At 37.0% G+C, this 26,446-nt stretch overlaps 7 protein-coding genes across 9 annotated transcripts; 3 read left to right on the top strand and 4 right to left on the bottom strand.

The window, feature by feature from the left end:
• Positions 1–2,868: 2,868 nt before the first annotated feature.
• Positions 2,869–4,614, top strand: LOC111442145 (homeobox-leucine zipper protein ATHB-22-like). The gene is made up of 3 exons (XM_023079424.1): positions 2,869–3,066; positions 3,503–3,846; positions 4,009–4,614. Exons 1-3 carry the CDS (start codon positions 2,970–2,972, stop codon positions 4,285–4,287), a joined length of 720 nt encoding a protein of 239 aa, XP_022935192.1. The 5' UTR covers positions 2,869–2,969; the 3' UTR covers positions 4,288–4,614.
• Positions 4,615–5,570: 956 nt separating this feature from the next.
• LOC111442264 (60S ribosomal protein L24-like) lies at positions 5,571–7,127 on the bottom strand. Its single transcript, XM_023079585.1, has 5 exons — positions 7,052–7,127; positions 6,553–6,628; positions 6,359–6,460; positions 5,915–6,063; positions 5,571–5,822 (listed from the first exon to the last, which is right to left on the bottom strand). The coding sequence occupies exons 1-5, from the start codon at positions 7,060–7,062 to the stop codon at positions 5,666–5,668; spliced, it is 495 nt and encodes a 164-aa protein (XP_022935353.1). The 5' UTR covers positions 7,063–7,127; the 3' UTR covers positions 5,571–5,665.
• Positions 7,128–7,375: 248 nt separating this feature from the next.
• Positions 7,376–9,192, bottom strand: LOC111442261 (embryonic protein DC-8-like). Of its 2 annotated transcripts, XM_023079582.1 has the most exons (4): positions 8,409–9,192; positions 7,977–8,342; positions 7,800–7,909; positions 7,376–7,721 (listed from the first exon to the last, which is right to left on the bottom strand). In XM_023079582.1, the coding sequence occupies exons 1-4, from the start codon at positions 9,099–9,101 to the stop codon at positions 7,553–7,555; spliced, it is 1,338 nt and encodes a 445-aa protein (XP_022935350.1). In that variant the 5' UTR covers positions 9,102–9,192; the 3' UTR covers positions 7,376–7,552. The 2 variants fall into 2 exon arrangements, with proteins under 2 accessions (XP_022935350.1, XP_022935349.1); XM_023079581.1 differs by having other exon boundaries at positions 7,977–9,192.
• Positions 9,193–10,776: 1,584 nt separating this feature from the next.
• Positions 10,777–11,901, top strand: LOC111442263 (golgin subfamily A member 6-like protein 22). Its single transcript, XM_023079584.1, has 2 exons — positions 10,777–11,518; positions 11,603–11,901. The coding sequence occupies exons 1-2, from the start codon at positions 10,847–10,849 to the stop codon at positions 11,858–11,860; spliced, it is 930 nt and encodes a 309-aa protein (XP_022935352.1). The 5' UTR covers positions 10,777–10,846; the 3' UTR covers positions 11,861–11,901.
• A 568-nt stretch (positions 11,902–12,469) lies between these two features.
• On the bottom strand, positions 12,470–17,096 carry LOC111442260 (polyadenylate-binding protein 7-like). Its single transcript, XM_023079580.1, is given in 13 exon segments — positions 12,470–12,865; positions 12,867–13,018; positions 13,200–13,403; positions 13,674–13,829; positions 14,034–14,323; positions 14,653–14,842; positions 14,926–15,032; positions 15,134–15,393; positions 15,539–15,732; positions 15,855–15,973; positions 16,550–16,774; positions 16,865–16,923; positions 17,016–17,096. Coding segments are annotated over 13 exon segments (2,052 nt in total). The 5' UTR covers positions 17,042–17,096; the 3' UTR covers positions 12,470–12,795.
• Positions 17,097–17,445: 349 nt separating this feature from the next.
• Positions 17,446–21,989, bottom strand: LOC111441382 (aspartic proteinase-like protein 2). 2 transcript variants are annotated; one of them, XM_023078342.1, is made up of 10 exons: positions 21,613–21,988; positions 21,005–21,134; positions 20,661–20,911; positions 19,703–19,930; positions 18,997–19,159; positions 18,781–18,854; positions 18,589–18,685; positions 18,446–18,509; positions 17,972–18,043; positions 17,446–17,890 (listed from the first exon to the last, which is right to left on the bottom strand). In XM_023078342.1, the coding sequence occupies exons 1-10, from the start codon at positions 21,840–21,842 to the stop codon at positions 17,715–17,717; spliced, it is 1,485 nt and encodes a 494-aa protein (XP_022934110.1). In that variant the 5' UTR covers positions 21,843–21,988; the 3' UTR covers positions 17,446–17,714. The 2 variants fall into 2 exon arrangements, with proteins under 2 accessions (XP_022934110.1, XP_022934111.1); XM_023078343.1 differs by lacking the exons at positions 17,446–17,890; positions 17,972–18,043 and adding an exon at positions 18,219–18,330 and having other exon boundaries at positions 21,613–21,989.
• Positions 21,990–23,037: 1,048 nt separating this feature from the next.
• LOC111442167 (DEAD-box ATP-dependent RNA helicase 38) lies at positions 23,038–26,156 on the top strand. Its single transcript, XM_023079449.1, has 8 exons — positions 23,038–23,308; positions 23,758–24,051; positions 24,151–24,378; positions 24,584–24,649; positions 24,770–25,171; positions 25,274–25,418; positions 25,613–25,698; positions 25,805–26,156. Exons 1-8 carry the CDS (start codon positions 23,063–23,065, stop codon positions 25,859–25,861), a joined length of 1,524 nt encoding a protein of 507 aa, XP_022935217.1. The 5' UTR covers positions 23,038–23,062; the 3' UTR covers positions 25,862–26,156.
• Positions 26,157–26,446: the final 290 nt, after the last annotated feature.

The raw sequence follows: 26,446 nt of genomic DNA on the forward strand, positions 1-26,446 counted from the left end.
CAAAAAAAAAAAAAAAAAAAAAACATAGTGAACTATTTATTTATTTTATTATTGTTATTATTATACTCGGCAGCGAGCTGTTTGGTTGGACAGTTGCGATGTCTTGTCTCTTTTTTATTTTTTATTTTTTATTTTTTGGTTGGGAATTATTGTTTTTGCTGTAAATTTAATTTAAATTTATATTATTTAAATATAAATAATAAAAAAAAAGGGGTAAATATTGGGCTTTAAATATTGGAACTCAATTATTAGGTTATTGCCCACTTCCAAATTAAAATCCGTGTAGTAAATAGCAGACTGAGCTTTCAATGAAAAATTCAAAACTCTCACCTGAACACCAAATTGTAATTTAATTTTTTATTTTCTCAAGTAAAAAAAAAAAAAAAAAAAAATTATTTAAAAATTTTATAATCTCACAATCATGACTAAAATTGTAATTTTATCTTATTTAATAATGTATTTAAATTTGATGGTGACCTCCATAAATTAAAATTTAAAATATAGACGCTTAATTTTAAATGCAATACTTTCTCCCACGAGTGGTAGTTATGAGAGTTTCTCCATTAAATTTGAATTAAATATTGTCCATAAATTTTTAAAATAAAAATTAATTTATTTTATATTCTATTTTCCTCTTTCGGTAAATTCAAATCCGCACCTTTTATAAAGCATCTACGAAATTTCTATTTCTCAATAATTCAACCAAACCCAATTTAGAATTATTTTTAAAAAGAAAATTAGATTTAAATATAACACACTAATTACGACATTACCCAATTAAATGAGTTAATGAGTTCAACACCTAATAAAGTGAAGCCTTCAACCCCTAATTAAGAAGATTTTAAATTAAATACCTACTCATATTATTATTAATTTATTTATTTAATATGAAAATAACATGATTTTTAATTTTATACTAAGAATGAAGATAAATTAAATAATGACAAATAAACAATTTATGTTTTTTTTTTTTTTTTAAATATATGTTATGGCCCAATAAGGATTTGAAATTCCTTCATTATGACAATTATTACAAGATTAATTAAGTTACCAAATCCATCTGACTTTAGTCTTAAATTGGGTGATTAAGTATGATTAAGTCAAAGTTTAGGGTAAGAAAAAACTAAGCTAAGAAGGGTCCATTATAATAAATTAAATATAAAGTTTTATTAAAATAAAATCTATAAAATGAGTTTTGAATTTACTATAAAGTTTAAAAAATGATATTTCAACCCAAAAATGGGAAACCTATTAATTAATAGAAGTATTTACAAGGGGAGACATTATTAATTAATTATGATTATGAAATTAATCGCTGAATTGCAACTTTATATTATACGACGTGGAAGCAAAATCTATGGTAGGCTACGTGGCTCAATCTTACCCTTACAAATCTGGCCATTTCTTTGTGGGTCCCACGTATTAATTACCAAAAAAAATTTCATCTATTCTATTAATTAGTTTATAAAAATTTAATGCAAATTAATAAAAAAATTTAGATAAATTATTTGATCATGGAATTAATTCAATGAATTTAACCTGTCAGTTTCTATATTCCATTCTAATAGAAATTTAGTTATATAGCTCTTTTTTAGTTATATATATATATATATATATCAAGTATAAAAACAAAATAATAATAATAATAAATAAATAAATGTGTGGTTGACATTATTATTAATTCAAGTTTGATTATTTAAAAACATGTTTCAAAGATATTAAAATTACTTTTAAACAATAAAAAAAATGAGTTCCAATTGTTTTGGAATTTATTATATATATATATATATTTTTTTTTTTTTAATTTTAAAAAAATAGTTATTTCAAACTCACTATTTATCCAAAAACCCCACGTTTCAATAACATTGGTCTTAAATGTTGGCATTAATAATTATGGTCCAAATAATAATTAGGTTAACTAAGACCCATGTCAGGATATATAATAGAGATTACTTAGCTTAATTAATTCAATTATGTCACTAACATAAATATATAGCTTTGCATTAACTATATACAAATACTTTTAATTATAGTATGTCATACCTAATACACGTCTCAATCTCTCATATGTTAGAAGATTAGAATATGAGAGAGAAATTGACAAATCTACCGGATAAGATAACGAGAAGATTTCAAATCCACGATTATTAGATAACGACCCCATCGAAAATTTAGTTATTAGTAGACGCGACTTCGAAATTTTACGTACCTCTAGATACAAATTTGAGATACTCTTTTAATAGATCTAATAACTTCACGTTGTAGCAACTTTCTCGAGTAACTTCACATTGTTTTCAAACCCTTATTTCAAACATAATTAGCTAAGAATCTCACAGTTAAGGGGTAGACGTCTCAATCCCACAAATGTTGTAGGTCACTACTATTAGAGATAACATACGAGAAGCTGGAAGAGTATCTCAAATTTATATCATTAAAATGATTATTAGGGACATGCAATTTTTCAAATAGAACATTCGATAGTTATTAGAAGACACCCACATTATTGTTCGGGTCGTTCGGGTGGACGCGGTAAGAGTTGTATTGAATAATTTTTCCCTCTTTTCTCTCTCTCCTCCTTTATGTGTCTCCAAGTTGGTGAAGACATAGGCAAGTTTGCGTATGAAATTTTGTGCCAGCTTCATGACAAGTACTAACATTTATGTCTCTACATACATATATACATATATATGTATATATGTATATATATACATACACACATATATATATATACACATACGTATATATAGCTGTCTCTCTCTCTCTACAAAATAACACTTTTCAACTCTGCTGACTCTCACCCTGAGCTGTAGCCCTAAATTTTCAACTGCCCTAAGCTCTCTCTCTCTCTCTCTCTCACTATTTGTAGTTCATTTCCCACTCTTACTTCCATCTTTCCATATTCTTCACAAATCTCATCTCTTTTTCTTTGTTATCTGATCGGAAAAGGTCATCTCCGGTCACCGGGAAATATGGAATGGGCCACCGGAAGTTTCAGACCCTTTCTTTCTCGGCCACCGGAATCTTCCTTTGGCTTTCTCTATAACTATAATCTTGAACAATATCAGGGTAATATTTCCACTTCATTTTAGGGTTCTTCAGTTTTTTTTTTTTTTTTTTTTTCTTCGACAAGACTTGATCTTTTGTTGTTTTGATTTGTAAAAAAACATACCCAGATCATAAAAATCAAATCTTTGCAGTTATTTAGGGTTTTTTATGAACATTTTCAAAAAAAGTTGCTGTCTTTGAACTAGAACTGTCATTGAACACTGAGAAAGTGGAAGATCGTGAACAATTTGTGTTTTTTTGAAGCATTTCATGTTTTGGAAATTGATTCTCTTGCAGATCCATGCAGAATAGAGGGAAGAATGAAGAATGGGACGATTATCTCTTAGATCGTTTAAGATTAAAACAAAATTAAAATTGAAAATTTGTAGATAATAGAAAGTTTGGTTTGTAAGAGAATTTCTATAATTTTCTCTCTGTGTGTTGCTTCCATGAGCAGGCATCGATGTGAAGCATTCGGCCATGGCGGGGACGTCTGAGACCGTGCTCCAAGGGCTGGTTCCAGGGATGGATATGAACAGCTATGGAAATTTGGATAAGAAGAAGCGGCTGAGCAGCGAGCAGCTCGAGTCGCTCGAACGTAGCTTCCAGGAGGAGATCAAGCTCGATCCCAATCGGAAGCAGAAGCTGTCGAAGGAGCTCGGTTTGCAGCCACGCCAGATCGCCGTTTGGTTTCAGAACCGGCGTGCGAGGTGGAAGGCGAAGCAGCTCGAGCATCTCTACGATACTCTCAAACAAGAGTTCGATGCCATTTCTAGAGAGAAACACAAGCTTCAAGAGGAGGTAATCTTTGTTTTGTTTAAGTTAGGGTAAATTGTGACAAATCTTACGAAGATCTCAATTAAGGCTTTCATTTGAGGATTAGGGTTTACTTAAAAACTTTTATTTCTTGAATTACGAACGTAATTATATCGATTTCAACCCTAAACGGAAACACGCTCGTAGGTCATAAAGCTGAAGAGTATGCTGAGAGAGCTTCAAGCTGCAAGGAACCAAGTATCGACGGTGTACACTGATTTGTCGGGCGAGGAGACAGTGGAAAGCACCTCCGTCGGAGCTGGCTGCTCGAGCAAGCCGAGAGCGGTGGCAACAGCAGCAGCAGCAGCAGCAAACCAGTACCCGACGCCACCGGAGCAGTGCAACTACGTGTTCAACACAGAGGAATACAACCCGATGTCTCCAACTTTCTGGGGGTCTCTGCCACCCACATATCATCCCCAGTAGGGTTGTTTGGTTTGGGTGTTGGGCTTGTCTTGGGCTTCTGTTTTTATCAGATTGTGAAGTGAGAGTTTAAATTAGGGTTTAGAGAATAGTGTTTGGAAGTTAACAGTTTCTAATATGATGAGTATTTTATGGGGTCTTGGGGTCTGTTTGGAGAGTTCAGATCATACCACCTCAAATCTGGTTTTAATTTTATACACAAAAGGGGAGCAAATTGAGATATTGATGTATGGTTTTGTTAAGAAAGAGTTGAGGTTATATGATCTGAACTTTCTGTGCTCATCTAACAAGATCCCACTTTAATAAATTGAATTCCTCTTTTATGTTCGCTAATTCATGATCATCTATATATGTTTAATGGTTCGGGTTTGCATTGTGATACCGAATTATAAGTTTAGCCAAATAAAGTTATTTGTAATAGCCTAAATCCACTGCTTAGCTAGTAATAGATATTGTCCACTTTAGTTCATTACATATTCCTGTCAACCCTAATAAGGAATGTTTCGTTCCACTGTCTACTCAATGTGGGATCTCACAATCCACCTCTTAAGCCCAACGTCCTTGTTGATTCCACACCCTTATAAGAGCTCGATATAGGATCTCACAATTCACCTCTTGGGGGCCTGCCTAGTGTCTGGTTTTGTTTCCTTTTGTCAACTCAAGCGCAAATATTATCCACGTTGGCCTGTTACGTACCGCCACCTCACGATTTTAAAATGTGTCTACTAGGGAGAGGTTTCCAATATTTCGTTCACATATCTACTTGATGTAAGATCTCACATATCTAATAAGTACATGGTTTAGGGTTTTCAATGCACAAGAAATTAACAATTCCGATTAGAAACCCAAACTCATGCTTGAATCATATCCAAAATATGACTTTCCATTGCTGTATCGACATCCTTACTCAAGTTGGTCTTTCGTTCTCGTCGAACGTCTCGACGTTTAATGGGTCAATTTGAAAATACAATCACATTACAACACGTTAACACGACCATATGAGAAAATATTTGGAATGTCTTTCTCCAAATGAATAAATCAAATAAGCAGAACCACACAGTTTATAGGCACTGACCATTCACAATGGCCAAACACGTAAACAAAATAAACCCAACTTAAATCTGTCTTCAACCTCTCAAATATACCTGTCAAATCCATCTGTGGAACATTAAATTCGACTGGTTCTAAATGTTTGACCTAATAAAACCAGATCCCCCAGGGGATGAATAATATGTAAATGCATTGGGCACAAGAGTGTTAAGATTAGAATGGAAGTCAGTCAGAGAAGACCAAAAGTAAATGCATTGGGCCACTTCTCATAACAGATGTCCTATCCACTAAAACTTGTAATTTAAGTGACAAAACAAAACAAAATAGGGTATCAACGCTTCCCACCGCCACCACCGAGCTTTGGACCTTTGGATGCAGGTCCCTTCGCAACGTTACCCTTACCTGGTGCCTTCTGGGACTTGGCTAACACTTCCGCTTTCTTGGCCTTCTTTTCGTCCTTTGTTTTCTTGATTCTTTCCTTAATTTCCCTGCAATTCAATAGAAAAAAGAACATGGGTTCAATGCAAATTCATGTGTTTGATTCATAGTGTTTCTATTTTAGTTCAATCGTGTTATGCACCGCAGAGCAGCTTCTCTGGCAGCATCACGCACTTCTGGCTTTTCGGCTCTCTTCTTCTGGATGACTTCCAAAGTTGCACCAACAATGGACCTCGAGTATGGCTTCCTGGTGGTACGTCTCCTCTTCTTCACCGCCTCTTGAGCAATATCCTACCAATGCCAAAATAAGATAAAAATAAAACTCCAACAATCACATTCTAAAGTCCTAAAACAGCAAGAGTAACCGCCCTAATAGACCGTTTTAAAATCTTGAGGCTGACGATGATGTAACGCGCAAAAATGACTCAGGCAGAATGACTTAAGAAATGGGTTGAAGGTTAACGGATGCTTTATTCACACTTCTTCCTAAACTACATAATTTATTAATGGTTTTAAACACGTCTCCTAAGGAGAGACTCTCCGCACCCTAATAACGAACTTTTCGTTTCCCACTCTAATATATTACCTTCTTATGCTGCTTCCTATACATGGCTGTCCAGGTAAGCTTCGAAGGCTTCAACCGGTTGTGGAAATACCTCTTGCATTTTGAGTTAGCAAAGAGGAACACCTGATACATTGGCAGAGAAAAAAATGTTAAAACAAACAGGGGAATACCCACCACCTCCAACACCATTCTAGAGGTTAATTCATCTGTTTCACCTGAGAATCAGCCCGGATAAATCTGATGCCCCTCCCTGGGTATATCTTGGAGCCACTGAAGCGACACAGCTCAGTCCTGAAAAGCCAATGCCATGATATGCTATATCATCCAAGCCAGTCGCTCGTTCAAAAATAAATTACAACAATAAATAATGGTTCCCGGAAGCAAAAGAACTCTCCATCTAAATCGTCCGCCGCTGCAATCAAACTAACAACCCTCTGACCAATTAACTTAAGCCTAACGGACATTCTCTATTGAACTTCTCCTTTCGAATTTCTTTCAAGCGGAATGCTTCCTTAAAATGAACTTCGGTTTCTTAAATGGAAGATGATTATCAAGGACAAACGTATTCTCCTCCCTCGGAAAACGGGGTATAGATTTCTGAAGCGTTAATGATGAACGTGCAAATGCGAAAACCAAACCAGAAAAACAGAGCATACGCGACCAAAATGACAATCAGATCAAACAAAAAATGAGAACGGAAGGGATTAGACGAACTTGAGAACCATGGCCGCTGCGCGCTAAAGCTTCCTCCCGGGTTGTTGATGAAACCCTATTAAAACCAAAACCCCGCTCGATTTAATCGGTAGCTTATATTGCAACTGTTGAACAATCTCTTGGGCTTGGGCTTGGGCTTGGGCTTGGGCTCATTTGAAAATTACATGAAATTTCTTTCGACAAAAAATTATTTAAAAATTGTGATGTCCGTGATGTTTATGCCCATAAATTGGGAGTTACAAAAGCCAAAACTTGAAGCTTTAGTCTAAAACAGAGAATTGAACCCACGAACAGAACATTCACATGGCAGCCATTTACACAATCTTTTGTTTGTTTTATTACACAGTTCATCCATCGATCCATCCAAAATAAGCACAAAACTGTACGGTTCCCAAATATGAAAATTCATTATTCGAAAAAAGAAAAGTGCAGCAGAAAACAGACGACGATCGACGATCGACGATCAACGATCAACACAAGCTAGCATTTTCATATCAGATTTCACATTTTCCCCTGACGATCCTTCGAACGATCCTCGTCCATTCGACCAACGTCGTTGAAAGTCTGCCCCGCCATGTCGTCCGCCTGCTTCAAAGTCGAGGCCAGCGCCCCCGGCCTTGTCTCCTCCATCCCTACCACCACCGTGTCTCCCCCCTTCCCGCCACTTCCTCTGCCAAGACACCATAAACAATTCAAATATATATTTTTTTTTCAAATAAAAAGTGAAATGGGTGAGAATTTGTTTTACCTATTACGCTCGAGTGTCACTTTTGCTTCTTCTCTGTCGCTCCCTCCTCCCTCCAGCCTCAGCTCCTCCATCTTCCTCCTCGCGGCCTCCTCCGATTCGCCCATCTTTTCCTGCCATTCCTATGGTTTAGTGCAGGATTTTGTGGTGTACTCCTGATATGAAAGAATTTGAAGTTACCTTGGCGGCTTCTTTAGTCTCGAAAGATTTCTCCTTCGCTTCCTCTTTCTTTCCAGATAAGTATTCCATGGCTCTCTTTGCAGCATCCGCCGCTGAATCTCTCAATTCCCCCAGTTTGCTTACTGTCGTGTCCTTTCCTTCTTTCGCCTTCTCCTCCGTGTACTCCGATGTCTCTCTCGCTTTCTCCGCTGTATAGTCTCTGTATTCCCCTGCCTTCCTTGCCGCCGCATCCTTCGTCTCCTTCGCCTTCTCCTCCGTGTAATCCTTGTACTCTGCTGCCTTCTCCTTCGCTTCATTCGCCTTCTCCGCCGCGTAGTCTTTGTACTCACCCGCCTTCCCCTTCGCCGATTCTGTCGCTTCCCTAGTCTTCTCTGCTGTGTAATCTTTGTATTCCCCTGCTTTTCTCGCCGCAGCGTCCTTCGCTTCCTTCGCCTTCTCCGCTGTGTAATCTTTATATTCCCCTGCTTTTCTGGCCGCAGCGTCCTTCGCTTCCCTTGCCTTCTCCGCTGCGTAATCCTTATACTCGCCGGCCTTTCCTTTTGCGGATTCTGTAGCCTCCGTCGTCTTCTCCGCTGTATAGTCTTTGTATTCCCCTGCTTTTCTTGCCGCCGCGTCCTTCGTCTCCCTCGCCTTATCCGCCGCATAATCTGTGTATTCGCCTGTCTTGTTCTTCGTTTTCTCTCCATATTCACTCATTTTCCCTCTCGCCGACGCCACCGTATCGCCGGTGGCTTCCTTCGTCTCCCTCGCCTTCTCTGCCGCTGCACTTCCATACTCGTCCATTTTCCTCTTCGCCTCCTCCGTCGTCTCTCTTGCCTTCTCCGCCGACGCGTCCTTCACCTCCTGGCCTCTCTCCTCCGCTTCCTGGCTCTTCCCAACCACCGCCTCCTTCGCGTGTTCATACGTGTCCTGCACCGCCTTCAGTACAGATCCGATCACCCCGGACCTCTGCTGCTGATCATGTGCCGCCGCCCGGTCCGTCTCCACGACCTCCACCGTGGCTTTTTTCTCGGTTCCAGGCGCCGCTGCGTGCTTCTCCTCGTCTCTTTTAATGTCTCTGAGATCGGAAGCAGCAAGCCTCGCCGCTACCTCTGCTCTCTCCTTCTTCATTTCCTTCGACGCCATTGAGATCTCCACCGGAATTTTCTCCAAATGTGATTTTAATTTTATCGCGTTCCTCTTGTGGATGCTTGTTGATAGTTTTTTGAGTTGCTGTTCGGCGGTCGCCGCTGGACTTATATAAACACCGATGGAGAACTATGTGATTCGATCTCTGTAGAACCGACACGTCGTTTCTTAGTGCTTAAGGGGAGGCCACGTGTACGTCGGATACTAAACGACACGTAGTCGAGCTACTTATGTCCCCTGGCCGATGACACGTCCCGTTTTATGGCCGAGGTCGGTGGTTTGATGTTTTGTGCTGATTAACCTCCACGTGTCACGATGCAACCACGTGTCAAGCTGGGTGAGTGAAAAGCATTATATATATAATTTCGATTAGATAAATAGGAATATATAATGTCTAGAATGACATGCTTTAGTATTTAAAATAATGAAGGATCAGTTCAAATTGGTAACGATTACCGACATTTTAAAGTTTTGAGTTCTTCAAAATGTAACAATTTGGTTGTTGCAATAAGACGAGCGATAGTGTTACAATCCACGATACGAATATACTTTGAGGAAGTTATTAAAGACGTTTACTAGTTTAAGTGGAGGAGAATGTCACGTCCTACTCTCGTCTTGTTATGGCTGTGACTTTACGTGCAAACAAGCAAAGGTGGTAACATGAAAGTGACGTTCAATCGGTCACGTGAGAGTCGAGACAAGATAAGTACTATGATGCAAGTAAAGAAGATGAAAGGTAAAAGATAGATAAGAGTGTTAGAGATAGGCTCAAAAAAGAGTTGGAACCTCGGGGCCTTGAAAGTCAGGATTCCCGTATGAGTTTTGGCATGTGGCTCTAGAGTTAAGTCCATTTATATGAAATATGAATGCTTGTCAAATTTGTTGTCAATCGAACATTTGACAGCCGCTCCACGAAACTGTATGATCGCTCACAAAAATCGTGAAATCCCACGTCAGTTAGAGAAAGAAACGAAATATTTTTTATAAGAGTGGAAACTGACAGCAGTATGTAACGATCCAAGCGAATAATATCTTTTAATGGTGAGTTTGGGTTGTTACAAATGGTATTAGAGACTGACACTTAGCAGTGTGCTAGCACGGACGCTGACCCCCAAAAGGATGGATTGTGAGATCCCACGTCGGTTAGAGAAAGGAACAAAACATTCCTTAGAAAAGGAGTGAAACCCTCTCTATAATAGACACGTTTTAAAACCATGAGACTAACGACAATATGTAACAAGTCAAAACAGACAATATCTGTTAGCGGTAAGTTTCAACGATTACAAATGATATTATAGCCTGACATTTGATTGTGTGCTAGCGAGGACGTTGGTCTCTAAGGGGAGCGAAACATTTTAAAGATGTGAAAACCTTCTCCTAGTAGACGTGTTTTAAAATCGTGAGGCTACAACGTTACGTAGTTAAAGTACACAATGATTCTTCAATACATAAGTGCCTATGCCAAAATTAATATTAAAAGAATAGAATGACAGGAAACATGTTCATCCATAGACACCAAAGTTGATTCAGCTCAAAGAATTCCCAAGTCCTTAAAAGATAGTTTCAAAGCCAAGGAATCGTTGAAAAAGCAAAGGACAATCCGGTTTAACAGATTGGTAAAGAATCTTTTACACCATTTTCATAACAAAACTTCACAATTCTCCCAATTCTTCATTCATTTTCGTACAAAAAATCCATCGGTCAAAAAAGGAAGGACTTAAAAAAAAGAAGAAGATTATCAGATGGCAAAAACATGTTCAAAAACTGGTCAGTTGGGGGCAGTGGTATTAAAAATTGGCATTCCTCTAGCTTGTTCTGCAGCAGGTGGCATATGCGCCATAATGATGGAAAAACTCATGGAAAATAGGCACTTGAGAAGCCATAATTGTTCTTCATTTTCAATTGCTTTAGAGGATGAGGAAATTTCAGAAACAGAGGAACAAAAACCCAATGTTGAGAAGAAGGTAATTCAAAGCTTAAAAGACAGAGTTGAAGATCTTGAAAGAAAAGAAGTGGAAATAGAGAGGCAGTTCATTAGGTACCAAAATTTAAAAGAAAGGGAAGCTTTGCTGGTGGAGATGAAGAACAGCTTGGTTATGGATATGGGTCATATCAGCTTCTTGGAAAGGGAGGTTTTGTGGATGGAAGAAGAAATCAAGAGGTTTGAGGGTTTGGTGTCAGAATATTTGGGAGTTGCAGAGCAGGTTGAAGGGCAAAGAAGAGAGAACAGGTTGCTTGTGAGAGAAGTAAAGAAGATTAAGAAGAGATTGGAGGAACAATCGAAGATGATAAGAGAGAAGAATTTGGAGATTGAAGATTGTAAAACGAAACTTGAAATGGAAACGAAGAGAAGGATGTTAGAGAAGGTGGGGAATGAAGTAAGAGAGTTGAATATGCAAATGGCTGAATTAAAGGTTTCATTCTTCTTCTTCTTTTCTGCACTCAATTTTGCTTTTATCTCATAACAAATTGAGGATTTCAGGTTTGTTGTGTTGCAGATCAAAGAAGAAAAGGCAGTGACAAGTGAGAATTTCGAGAAGCTTTCAAATGAAGTGAATCAGTTGAAAGATGCAATTGAGATGTTAAGAAAGAAAGAACAGCAAGAACAGCAAGAACAGCAAGAACAGCAAGAACAGCAAGGGCAGAAAGAAAATCCAGATCACAAACCTCTGGATCGAAAGGAATCGTCGTCTGATAAAACTAACTCCACAAGGACAAAGCTTCTTCATAGAATAATCTGTATTGGGGGGAAATGAAAAGAGGAAATACTTCATAATATTCTCCAAATCCTTATCCACACACTAATATCTGTATTTGTGTTTGAAAATAAAAAATTACAAAAAAATAAAAAATGTAATTTTACTCCATTTTATGTCAATTAAGTTGAGTAATTGAGTAGTGTTGGGAGTGAGTCCCACGTTACTCATAAGTTTATAAGTAAAGGAAACCTTTTGAGGAAGTCCAAAACAAAGCCATAAAATATCATACTATGGTAAAAAGTCGTAATTCCTAACCAATTACTTATAAAATTATGACACTTTTAATTTTAATTTAATAGTCTAAGGTTTGTACAGTAGATTTGTGAATTAAAAATAAAAAATAAAAAATTGTAAACTAGATATAACTATCATTTGTAATTTTAAACAAAAAGTTTATAAATTTGTGCTGTTTAAAACGTTGTCTTAAAACTAAAAAAAATTGAAATTATGTGTTAAAAGATTTATAAAAGAAAAATGTGGGTTTTTTTTTTTTTTTTCTTGATGATAAAGAGAAATTTGTAATTTTGAAAACGTATTTCAACAAAATATTTCTACACAAAATCAACCAAACCCAGTCAAAACTACCCCATTGCAGATAATATAAATAAATAAATAAATAAAACCATTAAATAACAGAAACATAGGCTTGAAAATTAGAAAAACACCATTCAACAAATCTAGTTTCGAAACAAGCATCCATTCTGATTCTGGCAAAAGAAAAGGGTACTACTAATGGACTACTAAATGTTAGTAGTTTTCTAAACAAGGGAAGATTAAAATGTTCCTCAAAATAAAATGGCAAAAAAACTACGACGAAATCTGTAAAGAACTCTCTTCCATTCCAGAAGTCAATCGGCCACCAGCCAGCCGATGTTCGGTACCAAAAATTCAAAAAATTTATTCTCCGGTGAAGAATTCACTGAGAAAGTGAATTAAAGTTGGAGCAGTTTTGGTTCCCTTTTAGCTGCGCTGACTGCAAGCTCAGCCGGTATGGAAATCAGAGTCTTGGTTGGACAGCTTACTCTTTGAGATCTTAAGCACCTGCACTGCTTCTTCAACCTTGGCAACTAGAGATTCAGGTGACTCTAACAGAAGCAGTAATTCCGAGTTGTCCATCTCCAGAAGCATCCCAGTAATCTTCGCAGCTAGCTCCGGCTGCAAGTGTCATTAGTTTAGAATGTGTCTTTAATCATTCAAAATCTATTTAATGTTCGGTTTTACCCTTTAAAACTGATTTTCCTACAATCAAAAATGATTCTGAACATGAATAAAATGATTTTAGTCACTTCAAGATCACTCCTAGACATGCTATTAAGTATCGTGGTCGATCAGTTACCTTGCATTTTTGGACAAGGGGGTAGAGATGCTCCCCAAGGATCTGTTTTTGTTGGTCTGGGGGAGAGGAAGAAAGGATGCTGCTCAGTATTTGGGATCCCTGAGAGACATCTCCAGCAGAATTAAAAGCAGCAGCTGAGACTCCAGAAGTTTGGTTTCTTTCACATGGGCGTGCATTTGGGACATACTTAACCTGTCCGGTCCACTACAGCAGAAGCCTCAGAAAACAATATTTTACGGTAGAACACACCATATGATAACTACATTTTTGGATGGTCTATGACTGACTCCAACTTTTTCCAAATTAGTGCTCAAGTCCAAAACACCTCCAATTACATTACGTTGGACAAGAAAATTGAAAATCTATTCCACAGAAACCATTCATAGAAAGTCTATTCCACTCCGAATTCAGATGAATGGAACAAGCAAGATGCACGAGAAGTGAATAATCTGTAGAAAGACCAGAATAGCTTACCTGCTGATTGCCGGATGATTTATCTATAACTCCTGGTTGATGGGCATCTTGTGAATTGTGCATATAATAGACAGATTGGACACCATTTTGATGAGAAAGCATTGGTCCATTTATTTTGCCTCTGTTTTGCCTGGGTTGCCTCGAAGCATTCGGAATCTGTGGAATAAAAGTTAAGATGCTAAGAAAGATTGCTTTCACAAGTTAACAAAGTTTAACTCTTAATAATAATTCCCTTTTTGAAAAGAAAAAAAAAATGCAGAAATAATACATTATAATTATTTTATAAGATCACATATTATACAAAAAACTGCTGAGCTGCAGAAGACATCCAGGTTTAATCCAAGAAAAGTTGCAACTTACAATAGGTACAGGTGTAGGTTGAAAAGCAGGTCTTGCAGGAGATGTGAAGGCATTAGCTCTCCACGCAGGGTTCATTCCTAAAGGCTGAAACGTCAAACCTGAACGAGATGGTACTTGTGGAACAACACCTGGTGCTGGGTAATAATAAGGTGTGCATCCACCCTGAAAAAGTGTTGACTGTCCTAGCATCGCTGCCATCCGTTGTGCAAACTGATTCCTCAGTTGCATTTGTCTATCCACTTTTCTTTGTGCTATAGCCAAGTAGAGTGGCTTCCCGTGAAACATATATCCTATGAGTATACGTTATCCAGTGTCCAAAGAAAGGTAATTAGTAGAGACTTGACCAATAGAACTTAAGAAATGATAGCTTTACTCAAGAACAAGAAAAGGATGCCAATTCCAAAGAAAGGCAATCCAGTGTTTTTGCAATCCAATAATTCACAACTGAACATTCTTTCTTAAACTCTACTTAACTCAACCCAATTTTCAGTTTCAGTGGGGAGGAATGAAAACTTGCTTCAAAACTTCAAACAAATCAGAAACAGCACATCAAAGCACCCGTGAAACAATTTCAGATAATTTATGTATTGATAGTTCAATGCGCTCATGAAATAATTACCTTGCAGACTGTTCACGGCTCTTTTAGCTTCGTCGGGATTGGAGAAGCAGACAAATCCAAACCCTTTGTTTATTCCCTTGTCATCTCGCATAAGTTTTGATGAAGTGATGGTGCCACACGGACTGAAAAGCTCTCTTAGTTCTTCATCAGTAACACCATCTTCAATGTTCTTCACATACACATTTGAGCCCTACATAATAGTTGATATTGTTTATTGGGAGAAAGAGACTACAATTATACCAACAATGAAAAAGGACGAATTTTGAATGGTACCTTATATTTTAAGACCTGCTCTTTACATTTCTCTTCGTAACGTCGACGTAATACTTCCTCACGCTCTGTCTTCTTCTGCGCCCGTGCAATGTAGATATGCTTAGAACCTGGTAAAGAAAGAACATAGTGAGATAAAAAAAACACATCATATTGAGTTAACATCAAAAAATCTAGTTAAAGACAAAAGGGGACAAAGATGCATCTGTACCCAGTTGCGATCCATTAAGTGCTTCTAATGCCCGTTTCGCATCATCAGAGTTTACAAAGTTTATAAAGCCAAAACCTCTTGACATTCCATTCTCATCCCTTGAAATAATCATGCTGGAGATTTTTCCAAACTCAGAAAACTTTTCCTGCAAATGCTCTTCCCCGATCTCTGCGTCAAGATTTTTCACATACAAATTGGTGTATTTAACATCAGGATTGGCAAGGACTCGTTCACTCTTCCAGATAAACTTTCCGACATATCTGTAACACATGTATGGTGAGTGTAAATTAATTATACATACAAATAATAAGCATTGCACAGTTACTTCAAATTATGAACGCTCATGTATATTTCATCACATCAGGCGATCATTGCATGGCTGATGATAAGAAGTACTGTATTTACATCTGCTTATCCCCAATGGTAAAACCATTCAGTGACTCTATGGCAGCTTTTGCGGAATCCTCAGACTCAAATTGAACAAAGCCGTATCCTTTGCTCTTCCCATCATCGGATGTGACTACTTTGCTGGACAGAACATTTCCAAATTTCTTAAATAGCTCTTGAAGTCCTAAACCATTGATTGAATCGCTCAAGTTCTGCAATGGTTAGTCAAGTTAACCAGAAAAAGAACAAAAGACCATATTAAAATGTAAGTTTCATGAATAACCCGATATTGATTCTATAAGCCAATTATTCTCTCTGTAAAAACAGCATAAACCTTAACAAACACGTTTCCAATTCCACTTTTTCTTGCACCAGGATCGCGGCGTGACCACATGACTCGAATCGCTCTTCCATTGAGCATTCTGTGATTCATTGCCTCTATCGCATTGGTAGCTGTTTTAAATTATATAGACATAATAAGGCAGTCACAAAATCATAAGCTCCAATGTATGTTTAGTTTCAAATATTGTGCAAGAACCAATCATAGAAAGCAGCATTTCCAAATAAGCAACAAATGGCGGATAAAGCATCCTGAAATGACCAAATCTATTCAAGAATCAGAAAAGAAATTTGGTGTAAGCAGATAAATAAATAAAGGGGAAAAAAACAGAAGCCTTAACCGACTGCTAATCAACCTATTGAATTAAATAATTGCAATTCAATCAACTTTTTTATTATTTATGAAATCTCAAGATCAAGAATATAACAGTGATCAGCAAACATTTTTTCTGCCATAAATTAAATGACAAAAAGAAAGTTCATCGGAATCTCAAAGAATCCAAAGACTCGAATATAATGTTATATATCGATCGTCATTTGATTTCTCAACGCAAGAAAGAAAAAGGAAAGCAAAAATCCAACGCAAGAACGATACAAACGCCTTTAATCGCCCGATTGAAAAAGAACAAAAACAAAATCAAAGCACACAAGAATGAGACGAGAAATTATGACAGAATAAAAAATAAATACCGTCTTGCGGAGACATGAAATTGACGTAGCCATAAGAGAGAGAGCGTCCAGTAGCGGAATCTCTACAGATACGAACAGAGGCAAGGCTCTTGAATCCAGAGAAAGCATCAAAGAGCTGACCATCAGTGACATCAGGATGAAGGTCGCCAACATAGAGCGAAGCCGGAGAGGCATGAACCGCCGTCTGAGGAACCGCCGCCATTACAACAGGGAAATCGCGAACTCCTGGAACAGGTAGAGATTCAAACCACAAAAACAAACCATCATCATCAAATCATCAAAAAATAATAACAGAAAAACCACAACAACCCAAACCTGAAGTCTGGTAATCACTTCCTTCTTTGGAATAATGCCGATGACAGTTACAGGAATCTCTGGCTAACAATGGAACAAATGCAAAGAGTGAAAGAGAACAAAAAAGGATTGAAATGTCGTTTTTATAGAACAGGTTTAGAGAGAAGAGTACGATTTTAGAGAGTGAGGATTCTGCATGGATCCACAGCTTCAGCAGTTATAGCTGCAACCTCCTCTAGAGAACGCTTCAAACCCAATTATTTATTTATTTATTTATTTATTATTTTTTAGCTGTCATGTGGTTGAAGAATCCCCGTTCCAAAAGGCTACAAAGTCAAAGATAAAACTGAATTAATTAATTATTATTATTTTAATAATTAATGAGTGAATTCTTTTTACCCTTCCCTCGTTTACGGGGAAAATTAAGCAAATTTTGTTATTTGTATTTAATTTAATTTAATTTTTTAAATTGAAGAACCTTTTTTGACGCATTTATAATTTAACAAATTCTTAAATTTTCAATTTCATAGTATCAATTTTTTTTAAAAATAAATTATAAATTTATTAAACTCAAATCTATAATTTTCTATTAAATAGAAAAGTAAATTTAATCGATCCATAATTTTATTAGCACATAATTTACAATTACCGGCATTTCTCAAAATATGGGCCCGATGACAGGCCCAAATTAAGAAGTGGGCCAGAATATTCATCTTTCAAGCTGTGAATCAACTTTTTGGGTCCATTGCATCTCCAATGGTCTAAAAATAATAGCACTACACAGCCACCGGGAATCATAGTCATACTAGACTGGAGGGGGCAAACAATTGGTGTAAAGAATGGGGATTTTAAGAAGTGAGAAACTACAGATTTAAAGTCGAAGAAGCTGGAAATGGATGAACAAACTGAGACTCACTAACACTGCTAATGCTCCCATAGTTGATGATTGGAGGAGTTTATCTCGAGTCGAACCGCTCACGCTCAACTGTCCTGCATTCACGAACCTGTTCTTCTCAGATGTGACTGATACGTTTACAGCTTGGGAACCTGGAAATGACTGATACATTTAAAGTTGTTCCATGGGATTGTACAGATTTATACACACTGCCTTGTATGTTCTCAACTTACAATCATAATTTGCCCACCCAATTCGCTGGCGAGCCAAATCATATACAAATATCTTGTCTTTCATAACTATATCTGCAAACACGAACACACAAAAAATGAGGTTCAAGGATAAAGTAAAGTGTTAGGAATCACAACTCTCCATAGTAGTATGATATTGTCCATTTTGAGTATAAGTTCTCATGGCTTTGTTTTTGGTTTTCCTAAAAGGTCTCGTATCAATGAAGATGTATTCCTTACTTATAAACTCACCCCTTAATTAGTCAACATGGGACTCCCTCCCAACAATCCTCAACATAAAGTACACGTGCACATTGATTCGTGGAGTCGTGTGATACAGTGTGGTAATGAACTGTTGACTCCTATATATGATAGCAGGTGCAAATTGATTTTTACAAAAAGAAGTTGGAGCGTTTCATTACCAAGATTTTGGCAGATATTCACATTCAAAAAGACGGTCCAAGTTCAGGGACTAACCTCCTAAAATCGTTACTCCTTCCTGAACTTTCTGAAAACCAATACACCATAATGCAGCACCATCCTGCAAGGAAAGAACGATATCGAATATTCCTACATGGTTGGTATACATGGAAAAAAAGAATGAATCTAAAACAACTTACATAAAAGCCAAGATGCATAAGATATTGTTCAGGTTTTAACACCATAGATGCACTGCCCGCGAAGTTTAAGCTAACCAGAGGAAATATCTCGCCTACACTGGACATAGAAGAGAATTTTGCCCCATTCAGTTATTGGGTAAGTTGAAGATCAAACTGCACCTCTTTTTAAAGAGTTGAAAGTAAGAGACAGACCTGGTGGATACTAGATAACACTGGTTGCCCTTTGAAATAGTAGGAGTCACAGATTGGGAAACAGCAGCAGTTATCTAAACATGTCAAAAGAAAAACACATATTGAGTAGTGGCATGTATATATTAATAAGAATTTAGGTTGGTTAACATTGGCCCTTGTCATTTCAAAAGTTCCATTTGACCTTTAACCTTTAAAATGGTATAAAAACATACTTACAGCGTTGACAAATGGAGTATAAGCTTCTTCAACAAGGTAAGCCAATGTTGTCCCAGAGTCTACAATAGTTCCTCGATTGTTTGATGTTGCAAACACAGATGGATCAATTGACAGTGTCTGACCATTGACAGCAATGCTTTGCAGGTATAAGTTATAGTGAGGCCTGATGATATTTCAAAATAGAGTTAAACTTTCAACAGAAGTAGTACATTTGTCTATTAACAGAAGCACAAATGTGAAATAAAAACCTGAAAACAGGTGAACCACGCAGTTGGATGCCAACACAAATTCATTACTTGAAAAAAAAAAAATGTCATAGAAACTGATAAAATGTTTAAATTTTCTTCTCCCTAGATTCAAAGCTAGGGAATGAGCTCTCAATTATGCAAGAAAGAGATTGGAAGAGAGCTTCCAAAACAAACTAACTATTACAGAACAATCATTTGTGAGAAAGGAAATTCTATTAGTAGCTTACGCATTCCAAAAGGTTTGCAGCAATGAAATACGTAAGAAGCACATTCAAACTGGCAGTTGTTTTGGCTTAAATAAATTAATTCCATAAATAGAAATTAGTTGCAACTTTTTTACTTCTGGTTTTTCAGTAGTAAACTCTCAATTTTTTAGGCTTCTGAGATGCCAAAAGCTTTCTGAATATAATTTGAATGTGCCACTAAAATTGACAGATTATTCTCTAATATGGACGTACTGAGAGGGCACAAGTGGGCTATACACAATGCCTGGCTCCAAAACCTCACCAAGAACCAATATACCGCCACCATTTCCTTCTCCTTTTAAACAATGGGAAAATACTTTAGGGGTTACCCCTCGAGCTGACAACTGTGATATGACAGACAAATCCCCGGGGCCAAATCCAAAAATGCCATCAATTGCATGGTCAGATTTAGTCAAGTCTCCTGACTGATAGGTGCTACAACTGCATTCATAGATTCATAAGATGCTTTCAGCATTTCCAGAGAAACGTAAGAGTAGAATGCATATTTGTTGAATTGAGCGAGGAGGAAATATATTTAGACCATAACAGAGGACATATTATATTTGGTATCAAAACATAAGTGTGGTATGATGAGACAAACATTAACCTTATATTCTTCTTGATGTGCATACACTTGGAAAATAACAGTCAAAGCTGTTTGAAAGTGTAACAGCCCAAGCCCAAGCCCACCGCTAGTAAATATTGTCTTTTTTGGGCTTTCCCTTCCGAGCTTCCCCTCAAAATTTTTAAAACGCCTCTACTGGAGAGAGGTTTCCACACACCCTTACAAGGAATGCTTTGTTCCCCTCTCTAGCTGACGTGGGATCTCATAATCCACCCTCTTTGAGGGTCCAGCATCCTCGCTGGCACACCGCCCAGTGTGGCTCTTATATCATTTGTAATAGCCCAAGCCCACCGCTAGCAGATATTGTCTTCTTTGGGCTTTTACTTTCGGGGTTCCCCTCAAAGTTTTTAAAACGCGTCTACTAGAGAGGAGAGGTTTCCACACCTTTTCAAGGAATGGTTCGTTCCCCTCTCCAACCGACGTGGGATCTCACAGAAGTCCACCCAAACAAAAATCTTTTATACGGTAAAATAGTTATTTCATCCGCATGGAGTCCAATTGAATTACATATGTTAGGAAATTCAAAAAGTAATTTACCCAACTCACCCAAAAACAACAGTAGCTGAAGAGTTAACAATCATAGAAGGTCCCATAACCATGTCGAAGTACATGGACTCAGATACATAATAACCTGATGTTCCACTTCCATCACCATACTGAAAGGTGTAACTGCATTGTTTACTCTGAGATAGACACTGTGTTGCAGTTGTTTGGAATGCAGAATTGCATATTGGGTCAGAACAGGAGATGAGTGAAGAACTTGATGAGATGGAAGCATCAAAGAAATTTAGTTGAATCTGCACAGGGTAAACTAAAATAAGGACTCTAGCATGGAGGCCATAGGGCAATTTGACACTAGCAAGAGAGGAGGTGAAAAGAAAGACCCTTACTCCAAGTCCACTTGATGTGGGGCATCCATTGCAGGAATTGCAGTTCACCCACAAAATATCACTTCCAGTGTCGATCTGCACCGAAAATTCCCTCGGGGGAGTGCCCAATTTAACTTTCGTAAAGTAAAGCCTGAGAATGCCATTAACAACGAATAACAAGTTTACTCCACAACAAAGTTCAGAGAGTTAGTCCAATCAAATCAAAACAGAAAGTAGCATCCACAAGAAATATTTAAATAAAGAAGAACAAGAAAAAACCAAGAAAGAATTGAAGTAGCATTTATTATTACTTCCCTATTAGAACAACAAAAGAAAATGAAAATGGGAATATAAAGCATTTTTCCAGTTTTAAGTCAATATATATCAATTCGATCATCCTTCTTCGCCTTCTCTGGTCTGTTACCATACCTCTCTCTCTCTCTATCTCTCTCTCGGCACCTGAACGACCTACCAGCCGCTAAACAGAGTATCACGTGGACGAAAATATCACGAAACACAGAATCGATTATAATCCAAGAAAATCATAAGAGTCCTACAGTAGATAATTTACGAACACATCCAACAACTAAAAACAACAAAATAATTTACAGATGAAGAGCAAACAATACCCGATGAGCAATGGATCGGAAGAACCTTCGACTGAGAAGTCGACGACACCTTGCAACATTCTGGCATGCCTTAGTCGGTCCCGAGCTCTAAGGGTTTCGAGTTGGACAGGGCGAGAAGAAGGGAAGGCCCTCTGCAGAGAGAGAAGTGGGACGGGGAAGCCGCAGTAAACCACCGCCGCCGGCAGAACAACGGCAGCTAAGGCCAAGATCAAGGAAGAGAAAGCCCGCATTTCGGTGGAATTTTGAAGGATTTGAGTTGTGAAATGGGAAGATTTATGAGCAAAGTTGGGTTTATGGGATTGTTCCTGCACATTGCAGTGAAATAGAAAGAGAGATGAACAGTAAGCAAGAAAATATTTTATTTTGGATTAACTAATAATAATAAATTCGGTTTATAAAGCTCAAGCTTAATCCCGCCATGGATCTGCTCCAGCATAAACAGGCCAAAGGCAATCGTACGTGGGTGTGAAAAGTCGAAAATAACCCTTTTATCCATTTACGCTTTAAATCTCGTTTTGGCTGTTTGTTGTTCATTTTTTAACTTTCAAACGGTCAAATTTGTATTTTCCCCCCAAAAAAAGAAAAGTTGTCAAATTTGGCCCAAACTTTTATAATATTTCTATCTTTGTCCATGAACATAAATTATTAAAATATCAATGTTGGCCCTTTTAACTTTTAAATTAAATATATTATAGTCCTTGCGTTTATTTTTTATTTTTGCAATTTTTCAATATGCGTAAATTATTTTTTATATTCGTTAGGTACAAAATGAGTCAAATAAGAAAGATTTTAGTTTTTTTTTCACCTATTTAAACATATACCTTCCATAATAATAATAATAATAATAATAATAAATCATCTATCTCTAAATATTATTAAATAAAAAAAAATTAAAATTGTTCGCTCAAAACTTTTTAAAATATTTGTTTTAATGTCACACCTTTACGTTTATTTTTGTCCGTAAACTTTTAAATATCTATTAAATTTATTAAAAAACAATAATTATAACAAAAATATATATATATATATATATATATATATATATCTTTTTATTTGTTAATGAAGCAATATGCTTGACATTTTATTGATTTTTAAATAATTTTCATCCTACTTAACAAGAATTTTCCAGAAAAAATTAAATTTTAAAAAATTATCTTTTTTTTTTTTTTTTTTTTTACATTTCGTTTGTTTTTAAAAATAATTTTAAAAAATTACGTGAAAATGAGTGTTTATAAACTTAATTTTGCTTTATAATGAAAAAATAAAAAGAAACAAAAATAGTTTCTAAATTAAGCTTTGTTTTTCTTCGGTTAGTAATTATGGGCTGGGCTTCAAAATGTTGGGCCGGATCCGACAGCTATGGACCGACTTTACTCCGAGAGATGCACTATTTAAACGCAGCTAGCGGAACACGTAAGCAATTATTTTTCTGTTTCAGCGCGAATCACCGATGGCAGATCCCGCGGCTCCAGACTCTACCACCAGCAACGCCTCTTCCGCCGCCGCCGCCGTCGCCGTTTCCGCCACTACCCCACCCGTAGTTACACCAGTTCCCAAACGTGCTTGGGGCGATGAAGAAGACGATGATGTAGGCGATGTTGGAGATTCATCCTCTGCGCCTTCCGAGTACATGGAATCTCTTAAAATCCAAGACGAAAAAACTCTTGAAGAACCCGAAGACTCTAACATCACAGCGGTAAGTCTCTCTCTCTCTCTCTCTCTATCGAGTGCGCGCGCAAGTATAGGTTGAAATAGCTTATTGGAATTGGCATAGAAAAGCGATACAGATGAATTTGATGTGGAATATTCTTGTCCGATTTTAGATGACGAAGCATTTAGGGTTTAAGCGAGGATTAAAGAGATTTATGTTCTGGCTGTAAGATTTGGTTCTTCGTGCATCGAAGTGACATAATTGAAATTCCCGATCTATATAAATAAGAACGGGCTGTATACAACAGTCCGGGATTTGATTCTTCGTGCATCAGATTAACATGTTTGAATTTCCCGATCTACGTAAATAAGAACTCTTTCGAGATAGTTGACGATCAGTGAAGTTGTTTTGAAGCTTTAGTTCGTGTGCTTAGACATCGGAGCAATGCGAACATTGTTATGCTATTCGGTTAATTCTTTTTTCATTCGGTGTAGGTGACAACTGGTGATACTCCATATTCATCAGCCAGTACTTTTGAGGATCTGAATCTATCTCCAGAGATTTTGAAGGGGTTGTATGTTGAGATGAAATTCCAAAAGCCAAGTAAAATTCAAGCTATAAGTCTACCTATGATCTTGACTCCTCCGTACAAAGATTTAATAGCTCAAGCACACAATGGTTCTGGAAAAACTACTTGTTTTGTGCTTGGGATGTTGAGTCGCGTTGATGTGAACTTGAAGGCTCCTCAGGCGTTTTGCATATGTCCTACAAGGGAGTTAGCCATGCAGGCATAAGTTCCCCCTTTCTTTAACTGAATGTCTTTGGTACTTATTTATGCTAGATCTTGATTTTCTTTTATATTAATGTTAATATTACTATTATTGCAGAATATTGAAGTTCTTAAGAAAATGGGAAAATACACTGGGATAACTTCAGAGTGTGCAGTTCCTGCCGACAGTGCTAACTATGTACCTATGTCAAAGCGACCACCAATAACTGCACAAGTTGTGATTGGAACTCCTGGCACAATAAAGAAATGGATGTCATCGAGGAAGCTGGGAGTAAGTTGCGTGAAGATTCTTGTTTTTGATGAGGCTGATCATATGCTTAGCGAGGTAAGTTATTATCTATAAACTTTATATGCATTTGTGCCCATGGAAGTAGTCTGATCTCTTCTTGATGTGTTACTCAAGAACATTGTTTCTTCATGTATATTTTTGTATCATTAATGATGGTCCATGTAATTTTTGTTTTGAGTAATTGTGAGGATGAGTATTGTAGTTACTTTTTTTCTTTTTCTTTTTTTTCTTTTGGTTACAGGATGGCTTTAGGGATGATTCGTTGAGAATCATGAGGGACATTGAGAAAAGTAGCCCTCATTGCCAGGTTTGTCTATATTATTAAACAACCGTATGCATATGTCATCATTTAATCGTGTGATTATATACTTGTTCATTCAACCATTTAATCTCGGTTGTTTTCTTCTCTAAAAAAAAATTGTCTCAGGTGCTTCTGTTCTCTGCTACATTCGATGAGACTGTTAAAAACTTCGTCTCTAGGGTTGTCAAAGACTACAACCAACTTTTTGTTAAGAAGGAAGAACTATCCCTCGAGGGTGTGAAGCAATACAAGGTGATATGTCCAGATGAATTAGCAAAAATTCGGATCATAAAAGATAGAATTTTTGAACTTGGAGAGAAATTGGGTCAGACAATTATATTTGTGCGCACAAGAAACAGTGCAAGCATGTTACATAAGGCACTGGTTGATTATGGTTATGATGTGACTACCATTCAAGGGGCACTGACGACTGAAGATAGAGACAAAATAATAAAAGAGTTTAAGGATGGTTTGACCAAAGTTCTCATTTCGACTGACCTTCTATCTCGAGGGTTTGACCAGCAACAGGTGTGTGGATATCAGTTCCCTATCTTCCCTTTTGTTGTTTTGATGGTACATCCCATTACTTGATGCCTTTTCAGAGACCCCTGATATATCTTCTTTTTCTAGGTCAATCTAGTTATCAATTATGATCTTCCTCTGAAATATGAATCTTCTTCGGAAGCGATGAAATTCAGATCTTCCTCACAATCTGAGCCTAACTATGAGGTGTACCTCCATAGAATTGGTCGGGCAGGTCGTTTTGGGCGCAAGGGTAAGCTTCTCTTTCTAATATGCTTATGTATCTAAGTTTCTAGATCCTTAAGCAACTTTTTAGGGGTTAGAATCAATCTCTTAGACTAGCTTCTTAATAAATCTTTTGTAGTATTAATTGTAATGAAGAATCACTTGATATCTTCTTGGTATTTGGTTAACTGAAAACCCATGGCTGTTGTGTGATCGCTGCAGGAGCTGTGTTTAACTTGCTCTGTGGTGATGTGGAGATCATGCGAATGGACAAAATTCAGAACCATTTTAACTCTGAAGTAACAGAGGTAAGATTCCTTCTCTGGGTGATCACATTTGAATTCCAGTCAGTTTCCTGATCCTGCCTAGATATTGAGTTTCTATCTCAGCACCTTTTGAAATTTGAATTTCCAGGTTCGGGACTCTGATGAGGACATTCAAGCAGCCTTGAGAACTGCTGGATTGCTTTGATGTATAGAGGTGAGTTTACTGCCAACCCGCACCAGAGGCGATAAACATTGAATGATTGGATGCAGAAAAGTAGATCGGAGTGATGCTTCCCCAGTTTTTGTTTTGCTTTAAAGTAAAATACATTTGGCTACGAGGGTAATGTAATGTGTTTTGAGTTGTCAATTTCCGGCAATGTGGTTAGAATGTTGTATATTGTGAAGTTATGTTATTTACAGATTTTACTGAAATCTCTTGGTTGATGAAACCCATTGAAATTATTTGGCTGGCTTTATTATAAGCAAATGTGTTTTTATCATAGAATTTGTGAAAGGAATGAATTTGTAGGCGTAATGTTTGTAGGTGTAATTCAGTTGCCTTTATTACATTACAGAAGAATTTTGATACCACGAAAATGTTTATTGAACCTACCTTACAAAAACAATAAAGGAAAAAATAATAATAAAGGAATACATTTGTTAAATCGGGAGAATTTTGATACCATGAAAAATGTTTGTTGAACTTACCTTACAAAAACAATAAAGGAAATAATAATAAATGAATGCAAGTATAGGCTATAGTGTAAGGCAAATATTTAGATATTTATTA

Source organism: Cucurbita moschata, unplaced genomic scaffold (genome assembly GCF_002738365.1).
Source record: "Cucurbita moschata cultivar Rifu unplaced genomic scaffold, Cmos_1.0 Cmo_Scf00004, whole genome shotgun sequence".
Taxonomy (NCBI): Eukaryota; Viridiplantae; Streptophyta; class Magnoliopsida; order Cucurbitales; family Cucurbitaceae; genus Cucurbita; species Cucurbita moschata.

Excerpts from the sequence above, each read along its gene's own strand:
- LOC111442167 (XM_023079449.1), top strand. The coding sequence starts at position 23,063 with ATGGCAGATCCCGCGGCTCCAGACTCTACCACCAGCAACGCCTCTTCC. Across the intron at positions 23,309-23,757 it reads AAGACTCTAACATCACAGCG|GTGACAACTGGTGATACTCC; the intron begins GTAAGTCTCTCT and ends CATTCGGTGTAG. Across the intron at positions 24,052-24,150 it reads CAAGGGAGTTAGCCATGCAG|AATATTGAAGTTCTTAAGAA; the intron begins GCATAAGTTCCC and ends CTATTATTGCAG.
- LOC111442264 (XM_023079585.1), bottom strand. Across the intron at positions 6,461-6,552 it reads TTATCCGGGCTGATTCTCAG|GTGTTCCTCTTTGCTAACTC; the intron begins GTGAAACAGATG and ends CCAATGTATCAG. Across the intron at positions 6,064-6,358 it reads ATAGGAAGCAGCATAAGAAG|GATATTGCTCAAGAGGCGGT; the intron begins GTAATATATTAG and ends TGGCATTGGTAG.
- LOC111441382 (XM_023078342.1), bottom strand. The coding sequence starts at position 21,842 with ATGCGGGCTTTCTCTTCCTTGATCTTGGCCTTAGCTGCCGTTGTTCTG. Across the intron at positions 19,931-20,660 it reads TCAGCTACTGTTGTTTTTGG|TTGTAGCACCTATCAGTCAG; the intron begins GTGAGTTGGGTA and ends CTATGAATGCAG. Across the intron at positions 18,855-18,996 it reads ATACTCCATTTGTCAACGCT|ATAACTGCTGCTGTTTCCCA; the intron begins GTAAGTATGTTT and ends TGACATGTTTAG.
- LOC111442263 (XM_023079584.1), top strand. The coding sequence starts at position 10,847 with ATGGCAAAAACATGTTCAAAAACTGGTCAGTTGGGGGCAGTGGTATTA. Across the intron at positions 11,519-11,602 it reads TGCAAATGGCTGAATTAAAG|ATCAAAGAAGAAAAGGCAGT; the intron begins GTTTCATTCTTC and ends GTTGTGTTGCAG.
- LOC111442261 (XM_023079581.1), bottom strand. The coding sequence starts at position 9,101 with ATGGCGTCGAAGGAAATGAAGAAGGAGAGAGCAGAGGTAGCGGCGAGG. Across the intron at positions 7,910-7,976 it reads AGACTAAAGAAGCCGCCAAG|GAAAAGATGGGCGAATCGGA; the intron begins GTAACTTCAAAT and ends TAGGAATGGCAG. Across the intron at positions 7,722-7,799 it reads GTGACACTCGAGCGTAATAG|AGGAAGTGGCGGGAAGGGGG; the intron begins GTAAAACAAATT and ends GTGTCTTGGCAG.
- LOC111442145 (XM_023079424.1), top strand. The coding sequence starts at position 2,970 with ATGGAATGGGCCACCGGAAGTTTCAGACCCTTTCTTTCTCGGCCACCG. Across the intron at positions 3,067-3,502 it reads TAATCTTGAACAATATCAGG|GCATCGATGTGAAGCATTCG; the intron begins GTAATATTTCCA and ends TTCCATGAGCAG. Across the intron at positions 3,847-4,008 it reads AACACAAGCTTCAAGAGGAG|GTCATAAAGCTGAAGAGTAT; the intron begins GTAATCTTTGTT and ends ACACGCTCGTAG.